This window comes from Rhipicephalus sanguineus, chromosome 3 (assembly GCF_013339695.2).
Source record: "Rhipicephalus sanguineus isolate Rsan-2018 chromosome 3, BIME_Rsan_1.4, whole genome shotgun sequence".
NCBI classification, from domain to species: domain Eukaryota; kingdom Metazoa; phylum Arthropoda; class Arachnida; order Ixodida; family Ixodidae; genus Rhipicephalus; species Rhipicephalus sanguineus.
In genome coordinates this window covers 60,925,150-60,937,267 of record NC_051178.1, presented here as the reverse complement: position 1 = coordinate 60,937,267, position 12,118 = coordinate 60,925,150, and the positions used below count along the sequence as shown (strand labels likewise).

General features: G+C 52.5%; 1 protein-coding gene across 1 annotated transcript; it reads right to left on the bottom strand.

Annotated features, from left to right (window-relative positions):
• Positions 1-10,330: 10,330 nt before the first annotated feature.
• On the bottom strand, positions 10,331-11,146 carry LOC119385509 (uncharacterized). Its single transcript, XM_037652929.1, has one exon. It carries the CDS (start codon positions 11,144-11,146, stop codon positions 10,331-10,333), a length of 816 nt encoding a protein of 271 aa, XP_037508857.1.
• Between the last annotated feature and the right edge of the window lie 972 nt (positions 11,147-12,118).

The following is a 12,118-nucleotide window of genomic DNA, read 5'->3' as shown; positions in this document are numbered from 1 at the left end:
ACATGACGGGAAGGCGACCAGAGCAGCACGAGCGCGCCAGGCGAGAACTGTGCGTCGCGGTGGCGGGCATCGTAGTAATGTCGCTGTGTGTCTTGCGAGGCAGTCAGCCGAGTACGGGCAAGTTGGCGCGCATGATCGGCAAGTGCTATGGCATCACGTGCGTACTCGGTAGTTGGGGTGGCAGCCGAAGGAAGAACAGTATCAAGTGGTAGAGTGGGTTCACGACCGTACAGTAGATAAAACGGCGAAAATCCGGCAGTGGCGTGTCGAGAAGAATTGTATGCGAACGTGACGTAAGGGAGAGCAATGTCCCAGTCATGGTGGTCATTCGACACGTACATCGACAGCATCTCCGTGAGGGTTCTGTTGAACCGCTCCGTGAGACCGTTCGTTCGTGGTTGGTACGAGGTGGTCAGTTTGTGCTGAGTGGCGGAGGAACGCATAATGTCGGCGATAACTTTAGAGAGAAAGTTACGGCCACGGTCAGTGAGTTGCTGTCGTGGAGCACCATGGAGCAAGATGATGTCATGTAAGAGAAAGTCCGCGACGTCGGTGGCGCAGCTGGTGGGGAGAGCCCGTGTTATGGCATATTGGGTAGCGTAATCAGTCGCCACGGCTACCCATTTGTTTCCAGTGGATGACGTAGGAAAGGGGCCGAGAAGATCAAGTCCAACACGGAAGAACGGCTCTACGGGAACGTCGATTGGTTGGAGATGACCAGCAGGCAATATCTGGGGCGTTTTGCGACGTTGACAGGAATCACAGGCAGAAACGTAGCGTCGAACAGAACGGAGGAGACCGGGCCAGTAGAAGCGACGGCGGATGCGGTCGTACGTGCGCGATACACCTAGGTGTCCTGCAGTTGGAGCGTCATGAAGTTCAAAAAGAACAGTTCGGCTTAATTGTCTCGGTATGACTAGAAGAAGTTCCGGCCCGTCTGGATGGAAGTTACGACGGTATAGGACACCATCCTGGATGTCTGCGATGTCTGCAGACGGTGGATGAGTTCTCGCAGCGAAAGGTCGCGTTGCTGCTCGTCTGCGATGTTCTCGAAAGGAGGCAGAGAAAAGATGCCATTGAATGCGTCGTGGTCGGTGTCTTCGGCCTCGTCTACCGGATAACGGGACAAGCAATCGGCGTCCATGTGCAGGCGACCAGACTTGTATATGACAGTATAAGAATATTCTTGAAGGCGCAACGCCCAGCGACTAAGTCGTCCGGTAGGGTCCTTCAGTGAGGACAACCAGCAGAGCGCGTGGTGGTCCGTTACGACTGAAAAGGGTCGGCCGTATAAGTATGGGCGGAATTTCGCAACCGCCCAAACTAGGGCCAGACACTCACGTTCCGTGATAGAGTAGTTGCGCTCCGAAGTTGTGAGGAGCCTGCTGGCGTAGGCGATGACGCGATCAGTACTGTGCTGTCGTTGTGCCAAAGGACAGTCATGAAGATCAAAAATATCGCGGTACGAAAAGAGAACCCGGTAGAGGTCGTCAGCATTCTTTGGGGGTAGATCTGGCGCAATCATTCTCTTCAGGTCGTCGAGAACAGATGCGGCGGACTGCGAGTGGTCGGTGTGCTCGGTAGTACCATCCTCCAACGTAACTGATACTATCGAGGGATCGTCGAAGGCGCTGATATGTGCCAAGGAGATCCCTCGTGGCAGCACTTGCATTGTCAAGCCAAAGTTGACCACTGGCAAACATGTGCGATTGGATGTAATAGATAATACAGAAGGAGGCACTGTAATACCCTGGTAGAGAAGAACATCCTTGACAGGAGTCGCAACGTACTCCCCGTCGGGCACGGGTGAGGATGGTACCAAGTCAACGTAGGTCAGAGCTGTGGGTGGTAAGCGAACGAAATCTGCGGCGGTTAGGCGAATGGGAGGCGGCGCAGGGTGATCTGGAAGAGGAAGGTCAAGGCGGAGAGTACCGGTAGAGCAGTCTATGAGCGCCGAATGAGCAGAAAGGAAGTCCAAGCCTAGAATGACGTCGTGGGGGCAGTGGGCTAGTACGGTGAAAACAACGATGGTAGAGCGATCGGCGATGTCGACTCGAGCTGTACACATGCCAATTGCACAAGCTGTTCCGCCGTCGGCGACACGGACAACTGGCTTCGCGGCTGGTGTGAGAACTTTCTTCAGGCGAGTCCGAAGACTAGCACTCATCACAGATAAATGGGCTCCCGTGTCGATTAGAGCACGAACAGGAACACCGTCGATGTGGACTTCAATGAGGTTCATATTGGTCGAAAGGGTCAGTAGAGGATTTGGCAGCGTAGGGAGCAATGCAGCGGCACCTCCGGGCGCTGCATCATCTAGTTTTCCGGGTGGGAGCGTGCGTTGAAGCTTGGCGAATTGGAGCGACGGGGCTGGGGTGAGCGGGACTGCCGGCGTAGGGGCGAAGGTGAGCGTGAGTACGGGCGGCTAGGAGCAACAGATTCAGTGGCAGCGTGATCGGCACGTGCTGTAGAGGGACGGTAAGAGCCATAGGCGCGGTTGTAGCCAGTGTATGTATGCTGTGCAGGAGAGTTCCAGCGATTGCGACAATGCCGAGAGATGTGACCAATCCGGTGGCAGATGAAACAGATGGGCCTGTCGTCAGCAGTGCGCCATTCAGCGTTGCGGAAACGTGGTTGGAACTGAGTCGGTGAAGGGGGTGCAGTCGGAGGATGCGGCCGAGAGTCCATGTGATTTACCGAGCAGACAGAGTGGAGATCTCCTGACGGACAACTGCCTGAATCATCGAAACCGGAACTGCAGGGGGAGAGCAGGTGCTGGACTCGCAGGTAGCTGGATAAGCAGCTTCAATTTCTCGTCGCACAATTCTGGTAACGTTGGCATCGTTGCTTGTTGAACGGGGAACATCGGCACAGGACGACGTCGGCGCGGTGTTAGGCAAGCGAGCAAACTGCGGAAGAATGCGCTTGCTTTGAGCGAGTTCCAGGCGCCGGCATTCTTTGATGACCGCATCAACAGTGCACACGTTATTGAAGACGAGCAGGTTGAACGCATCATCAGCGATGCCCTTGAGAACGTGAGCAACCTTGTCCTGTTCCGTCATGTGCGAGTCAACTGCACGGCAGAGAGCCAAGACGTCTTGTATGTACATGACGTACGGCTCTGTTGACGTCTGCGCGCGGGTCGACAACGCCTTCTTCGCAGCGAGCTGGTGACCGTCAGGGTTGCCGAACAACTCTCGTATCTTCTCTTTGAAGAGATCCCAACTTGTCAGCTCAGTATCATGCGTCTCATACCACACTCGCGGGGTGCCGTCGAGGTAGAATAGCACATTGGCAAGCATGAGAGTAGGGTCCCACCGGTTGCCTGTGCTGACGCGTTCGTAAAGGCTGAGCCACTTGTCGACGTCTTGCCCGTTGGCGCCAGAGAAAACACCAGGGTCACGAGGAGCGGTGACGTTGATGTATGTCGCGTTGGTGGCAGGTGTTGGAGCCGGAGTGGTCGGCGCATTTTCCAGAGCCATGTTCGAAGGCTCAAGGTGGCGTCCACTGCGAAGCTTCGTGACGAAGGGAGGTACCCAGCACCTCCACCAAAATGTTACGTGAAGAGACGAAGACTAGAGGCTGTAAACAAGTGTATTTACAGGACAGTGCTCGGGCAAGGCAGCGGCACACAACAGTCTCCAAATCGTCGTCGTCGTCTTCAGCCTAATCGTCTTTTTATGGCTGTCCGCAGCAATATTAACACTGAGCCGTAGAGCACTTTTAGAAACCACGGACTGAATTGTTTCCTGTACGATACGTCTCGCGGTGTTATTTTTTCCGCGTTGTAAAGAAAGCCCTCGAAATTTGAAAAGAGGCCACGTGACGGACCGCGAGCGCACTGCTATAGTGCTGCTCTCAAGCGTGCAACCGGTGAACGAGGTCGCCTGCGGCGGCCACGGGGAAGCGACAGGGTGCCTTGAAAGTCGCCGATGTTTGGGCGTCCGTCTTTCGTTCAATGACGGTGCAAATGCACGCTGCTGGCCGAGCGCTACCGAGATAAACGTCCAAGGCGGATAAATAAAACAAGAAAATAGCTTTATTGCTTTTGAACTTGAGATGCGTAAACGAAGCGAAGACGTGAAGCTAGTCACGCGTGGCGGTGGGTAGGCGAACGGCATGAGGAGACTTTTTTTTTCAGTGATCGTTTCTCGTAAAATTAAGCTGCGATTACAAAACATGCTCAAAGAGGTCGCCATCTACTGCAATACAGCTTTGGCATCTCTTTATCCGCTTTTCCGTGACGTTCTTGACCATGCTTTCGGGAATAGAGATGGAAACTTGTATTATTTTTTTTAGATTACCTGATGTTGTGGTTGGTGCCTGGTATAGCTGACTCTTGACGTACCCCCAAAGAAAAAAATCAAGGGGGTTTAAATCTGGAGACCTTGCTGGCCAAGCAATGGGCCCGTGCCGCCCTATCCACTGATGCGCGAAAACTTGATCCAACCAATTGCACGCTTTTCTGATTCCGTGCGCAGGTGCTCCATCATGCTGATACCAGATATCTTTAACCCTACTCAGTGGAACTTCGCACAGAAAATTTTGAAGTGGTCCATCCAAGATACCGTTCACGTATCGTTCGCCTGTAAGTGTGATGTCGAAGAAGACTGGTCCAATTATAGTACCACCGTAAATGCCACACCACACATTGAATGACCACTGATATTGGTGACGCGCCTGCCAAACCCAGTGAGGGTTCTTGTCACTCCAACAGTGAGCGTTGTGGATGTTCACTTGAGTTTTGCGCGACAAGTTAGCTTCGTGGGTCCAAAGTACCTTGTTAACGAAGCCTGGGTCTTCTTCTGTCGAGATTAGGATCCAGTTTGCAAAGTGTGTGCAATTCCGGAACTCGCGAGGCTCCAATGCTTGGTGCAGCTGCACGTGGTGGGGATGAAGTTGTCTCTTCTTTATTATTCTCTACACCGACGATTTCGAGACACCAACTTCAGCACCCACACTAGGGACGCTTGCCTGGGGGTCTGCAGGAAACATGGACAGGATATCTCTCTCCACTTCCTCGCCCAAAACTGAAGATTTGTGCCGTTTCGTGGTAAATGTCCCATTCTCTTTCAGCGTTTCATATGTACGCGCAATGGTCATTGAACTTGGCCGCGTATTTGAATGATAGCGTTGAAACAGCATAACTGCCTGCCTTCTGTGTGCGCGTGATCTACCTAGGGCCAGACCCATATTCGATCGTTGCTCATTCGAGTACGGCATGTCAGCTGCTTACACAGAATAAAATTGTGTAATGTTGCTGTCCAGAACACGAAGTGTTACGGATGTCTGAGGAGCACCTGAAGAAATACAGCTCATCAGGAATGGTTCGCACGATGCAGACGCTTTGTGGGGTCTCTTTTATTGCGATAGCAATTATATGGACAGTCTCTGCTGGATTTCGCCGTCGCCCTCGCCGCCGTCATGCACCGTATATGTATAAGTATGTATATACATATGAAAGCCCCAAAGAAAAATAATTCAGAAAAATGCTTCCGAAGCGCGGAATCGAACCAGGGACCTCTTGCTCCGCAGCGAGTGGCGCTATCCACTGCACCACGAAACGCAGATCCTCCACCTAGCTAACGGCGAGCGTTATATACACACCCTTTACCGCTGGACGGACTCACAGACGGCAGGCGATAATAAGCGTTTCTTCATTACCAGCGAGATGGCACTAGGAGCCCGACGGGCGCATTTAAAAGTCGTCGGCGAGCTCGCTCGCTTCTTCTTATATTTGCACATGGGAGAACCTTGCCCTTCCGCTGTCTGCTCGCGCGGTTTTCTCGTGGTGAGGGGAAGAGGAATGTTTCAAGCTTTCACCGTGATGTCCGCGCTCATGTTACGGCGCGTACGAATGTCACTCGAGCTCAGGGACGCCGCTAAACGAACAAACAGAAGATGAGCGCGAACTATCAAGTGTCACAGCTCGACACTTGAAGCACGCTAGTTTCCTTCGCTGCTTCGGCCGCCTTTGCAACAGGACCGCTGTTCAAACTGAGAGTATCCATTGGCGAGCCTCACTTCGTATAGCATTAATTTCTTGCTATCGCATTCATTGCTTCGCCCTTGCGGCGAAACTGTGACTTTTTTGTTGAAACTGCGAAATTGCAGCAGCCGTCGAGGCCTTTCATCGTTCTGTCGCGTTTCGCTCTTTCTGCATGAATCAGAATCAAACTGCTGTTTTTTTTCCTCGCAGTCATGACCGCTTTATCACGGCAGTAGCGCTCGGCCAACAGCGTGCATTTGCACCGTCATTGAACGAAAGACGGACGCCCAAACATCGGCCACTTTCAAGGCATCCTGTCGCTTCCCCGTGGCAGCCGTAGGTGGCCTCGTTCACCGGTTGCACGCTTGAGAGCAGCACTATAGCAGTGCGCTCACAGTCCGTCACGTGGCATCTTTTCAAATTTCGCGGTCTTTCTTTACAACGCGGAAAAAGTAACACCACGAGACGTATCGTACAGGAAACAATTCAGTCCGTGGTTTCTAAAAGTGCTCTACAGCTCAGTGTCAATATTTTGGATTTCAGGCAATAATTAAGAAGTTAGGTAATTAAGAATAATTAACTAATAACTTTAGGGGAAAATAAAAAAATAGTCTGAGTATCTATAGACCAGTGCGAGTAGTATACCTTTGGTTCAATTTGCCTCTGAAGTGCCTTTCATTTTCAAAGTCTTGGCTCAAGTTACGTGGGACAACGTATATACAGCCTATAATGTTTGTGGCATATTTTATAGTTTATTTCTTCATGTGTTATTGTGCAAAAAATGAAATTGTCAAGAGATTCCGGCTTTATAATCACACCATGTGCTGTTGCATCACCTATCCTGCCGCGCTGAACGTTTCCCGCACTGCTTGCGTTAGCCGCAGGGGCGCACATCTACCTTACGAATTCTAAGGCGTCGGCAGTCGTTGTTCTTAACATCCACCACTGGAGCAAATTTGGAATACCTTCGTGGACCTGTGCAGAATGAACATAGCTGTCAAGCTCACCCCTCATTTCTCTTGTTCTCGAACGTCGCGCCACTCTTATATGTTGTAGCGTACTCGCCCCAAGGAGGAGCGAAAAGCAAAGTACTACACTCCTTGAAGTCTGGGCAAGAACTAGTTTTATTTTCCACGAAAAACAGGCTTCGAAAAACGCCAACACAAAGGGGGCGTGGCTGCTTATCTCCCGCGGCACGCCGGTGATAACGTGAGGCATGTTGGCCGCGTATGCGCCGTGCGGCGCTGCATACGAATGGGTATGCGCACACAAATAAAAATTATCGCGGTCGACGGCATCAACGTCCGCTACAAGAGCCCCCCCCCCCCCTAGACCGCGGAGCCATGGAAAAAAAACGAGAAAATGTTAGCAAAACGAGTTAGTCCATGAGGTGAGCCGGTTTCACGCGGTCGAGAGAAACGACGTCCTCTCTGTCGCGAACACGAATGGTCACAGTTTTGTTCGACCGCGACAGTACACGGAAGGGCCCGTCGTACGCAGGAGTCAACGGAGCTTTCACTGTGTCTCGTCGCACGAACACATGAGTTGCCGTATTCATGTCCGGGAACGAAAACACTCTTTGTTCGCGGCTGACGCGTGGCGCGTTGGGTCGCAGGTGCTCCAACCAGGAATGTAGCCTTTCCATATGTTCTGAAGGTGTCGGCGCAGTGCTTGGTTTCTCACCAAAGAATTCTCCCGGTAGTCGGATTGTAGAGCCGTACAGCATTTCTGCTGCACTGAATCCGAGGTCTTCTTTTAGCGCGGTACGCAGGCCCAGAAGAACGAGAGGGAGCTTCTCCACCCAGTGCTCTCTATCCAATTTGGCCGTTAGAGATGCCTTCAGTTGACGGTGTAGCCGCTCCACCATTCCATTGATCGCTGGGTGGTAAGCCGTGGTGAACTGGAGTCGTGTTCCCAGAAGCCTTGCCAGCGCAGAGAATAGGTTGCTCTGGAATTGTCGTCCACGGTCGGTTGTTATGCGCAGTGGGCAGCCATAGCGTGAAACCCATGTGGCCACAAACGCCTGTGCGACGGTCCCGGCTGCGATGTCCAGAATCGGCGTCGCCTCAGGCCACCGTGAGTATCGGTCGACACATGTGAGCAGGTATCTCTAACCCTGGGAAGGAGGAAGAGGTCCTACCAAGCCCAAGTGGACGTGGTCGAAACGACACTCTGGTGGCCGAAATGCTTGAAGTGCTGTACGCATGTGACGAGTCAACTGGACTGCTTGACATGCTCGGCACGTCTTCGCCCAGCGTCGAACGTCGGCGTTAATGCCTGGCCACACAAAGCGGTCCGTGACGAGCCTCTGCGTCGCGCGGATTCCTGGGTGGCTGAGGTCGTGAAGGCTGTCAAACACTGCACGACGAAACTGGACGGGGACGAAGGGTCTTGGAGATTTCTGCGATGTGTCGCATGTGACCATAGTCGTTGTGTACGGTAGCGGGATCTCTTCGAGCACCAGTGACAGTGGATTCTGCCGCATCTCGGTTAGCTCTGGGTCTTCCCGCTGGGCGGCGGCTAATGTCTCAAAGTCGACGGATGCTGAAACGGTGTCGATGCGGGAGAGTGCGTCGGCTGCTTGATTTTCGATCCCTGCTATGTAGCGGATGTCCGTGGAAAATTCGGAAATGAAAGAAAGTTGGCGTAGTTCTCTTTCCGAATATGAGGAACTGTTGTTTTTGAACGCATATGTCAGCGGCTTGTGGTCCGTTAAAATGTGAAAAGTGCGACCTTCTAGGAAGAAACGGAAATGCTTTACGGAGCAATAAATGGCCAGCATCTCTCTTCCAAATGTGCTGTAGCGCACTTCGGCCTGTTTCAGACGTTTCGAAAAGAAACCTATCGGTTTCCAGTCCTTGCCGTCGTATTGTTGCAACACTGCTCCCACTGCTGTCGTTGAAGCGTCAACCATGAGTCGCGTTGGTGCGTCGGAAAGCGGGTGCATCAGAAGTGTTGCGGAGGCAAGCTGAGTTTTGGCGTCCTGGAAGGCTTTTTCGTGCTCCGCTGACCAGTGAAACTCGGGTGTTTTCTTGGTGTCCCGGCGCAGCAAGTCAGTTAGCGGCTGTAGAATGTGTGCACAGGATGGGATGAAGCGCCTATGGAAGTTGATCAGCCCGAGAAACTCGCGCAACTTGCGGAAAGAGGTAGGCGTGGGAAATTCCCTAACGGCTTGTACCCGTGATTCGAGCGGCAAGATGCCTTGCGGGGTGATTCGATGGCCTAGGAAATCTAGTGCTTCAACACCAAATATGCAATTTTGGGGCTTCAAAACCAGATCGTGCTCGTCAAGACGCTTGAAGAGGAGCCGCAGGTAATTTTCGTGCTCTTCCGGCGTTTTGCTGGCGACCAAAATGTCGTCTAAGTAGACGAAGACAAAGAGCAGTCCGCGAGTGACCTCATTCATGAAACGCTGGAATGTTTGTGCCGCGTTCTTCAGTCCGTACGGCATACGAACAAATTCAAAGAGGCCGAACGGTGTTGTCACGGCCGTCTTTGGGATGTCGCTTGGTTCTACTGGAATCTGGTGATAAGCGGCCATCAGATCCAGCTTAGTGAAGATGGTCGTTCCCGCGAGGCGAGCGCTGAAATCATGAATGTGAGGGAGAGGATATTCGTCTGCCGTTGTCGCAGCATTGAGAGCCCGATAATCACCGCAAGGCCGCCAGTCACCAGGCTCTTGTTTTGGCACCATGTGCAGCGCAGAAGACCAGTTGCTGGAAGAAGGTCGAATAATGCCGAGCTGGAGCATGTGGTCGAACTCACGACGGGCGATTTCGTGTCTTTGTCCAGCGAGCCTTCTAGGTCTAGCGGTGACGGGCGGTCCGGTGGTGACAATGTGATGCGTCACCTTGTGCTTGATTGGCAGTTCGGTGTTCCGAGGTTTGGTGATTTCAGGGAAGTCAGCCAGAATCTTTTGAAAGTTTGACTCTGGGTAGAAAGTGCAAATGCCGCATGAGGACAGGTCAGACTTCAGTCCGACAACAGCGAGCGAAGTGACGTTGTCCTTGAGACGACGATCGCGAACGCTAACGTCAAGATTGAAGTGGCTCAGAAAGGCCGCTCACAGGATGGCCATTCTGACGTCGGCCACAACGAAGAGCCATCGATATGTGCGCCTGAGTCCGATGTCTATCGTCATTGACTGCACTCCATATGATGCAATAGCAGTATTATTGACTGCAATTAGGCTGGAAATGGACTTGCCGCGTCGGCGATGTTGGGCTGTTGCTGGCAGGATAGATAGCTCAGCTCCGGTATCGACAAGGAGGCGTGTGCCGGTGATGCGGTCGACAACGTAGAAGAGGCGGCTTGAGCGCTGGCCCGTGTCGCATTCCGCCGTTAGCGACTGGCCGGTGCGTTTCCCGTCCACGAGCATGGTTGGGTGCAGCGAGTGGCTCGCTCTCTGAAACGGCGGTGGTACCAGCAGACGCTCTGCTCTGCCTCGCTTGAGTGGCCGCGGTGCTGCGGGCTTCGAGCACGGGACGATGAACGATGCTGTGCAGGACGGTGTTTGTTCGACAGGGCGAGGTTTTCCACTGCTGCAGCCAGTCGGTCAACTCTGTCCTCTAAGCGACCTAACCGGCTTGCATGCTCGGACATTCCCGCTGCAGCAATAGGCGTTTTTGATGGCTCGGTGCAGTCGGTGATGCGGTCGGCGAGTTGAGCCAGACGCTCGAGAGCCACGTCGTCCGAGCCAGCGAGTATCATCCGTGTTGACTGTGGCAGTCTCTGCAAAAACAACTCGCGAAGCAATGGCTGTTGACGCTCCTCTGACGCTTGTTGGCCCAGCAGCTGACGCATTCGGTGGAGAAGTTGCGAGGGACGCTTGTCACCGAGCTCTTCATGAGACAGGAGTTGTTGCAGCCTGCTCTGTTCGGACGCCTCAAGACGTTTCAGGACGGTGCTTTTTAGTTCGTCGTAGGCCTTCTCCGATGGAGGGGAGGCGAGCACATCGTCTATGGCGTCAGCGATGTCAGGTGGCAATGCTGCAACGATGTGGAGGTATTTCGACTCCTGCGATGTGATGCGTCGAAGCTGGAAGCGGGCCTCGACTTGGCTGAACCACACCCTGGGGTTTTTGGGCCAAAAATGTGGAAGCTTTAACTCCGAGGCGTTGGTTGTGGATGAGCTTGAAGTGCCTTCCTCGTCTGGCATGGCTGCTGTTTTTCCAAACGTCGCGGGTCACCACTTTGTAGCGTACTCGCCCCAAGGAGGAGCGAAAAGCAAAGTACTACACTCCTTGAAGTCTGGGCAAGAACTAGATTTATTTTCCACGAAAAACAGGCTTGGAAAAACGCCAACACAAAGGGGGCGTGGCTGCTTATCTCCCGCGGCACGCCGGTGATAACGTGAGGCATGTTCGCCGCGTATGCGCCGTGCGCCGCTGCATACGAATGGGTATGCGCACACAAATAAAAATTATCGCGGTCGACGGCATCAACGTCCGCTACAATGTCATCTGTAAAACTCCTCTTTGAGGGCTTCTGCTTGAACTTTTCAGCAGTGTATGTTATGCATGGTTTGCACCGTGCTCTTTTTTTTTCATATTATAGTGGTGTATGCCTTCCTAACGATGTTGTACTGGTAGAACGTGGTCATTGGACTACCCGGGTAAAACTGGCATGATGTGGACAAAGCGATTTCGATCAATTTTCGGGGTTCGTTACCAGTGTGGTAATAAAGGCGCGAATAAGCTTCTCGAAGCTTACTCATTGGATGCATATGGTTCGAGATAAAGGGATATCACCCCGCCCGGAACTCGTAATTGTCGTTTTTCAAGCCAGATATTTCGTCAAGCGAATATACTTTACCCCAAGCCTTGTTTAATGGGCCTATGCTATTCCTGCACGTTTCAACGCTGTTGCGGCAGTATCATGTAGCCCGCGCACTATATAGCGAAGGGGCCTCAAACACGCGCCGCGCACATAACTGTCTTTGTCCAATTTTCTTTCTTTATAAGTACTTTCTTAACCTACACAGTCATGACAGGGCTAGAGCATTTTCTTTTCGTGACGCACGTACCCCCTGCAGCCACCATGTGTTGATACATAATCGTTAAACAAAACTCTACATTTCAGAATCGGCGTCCAGATTTGAGTAATTTTGGAGATTGGTATCCATATGTTG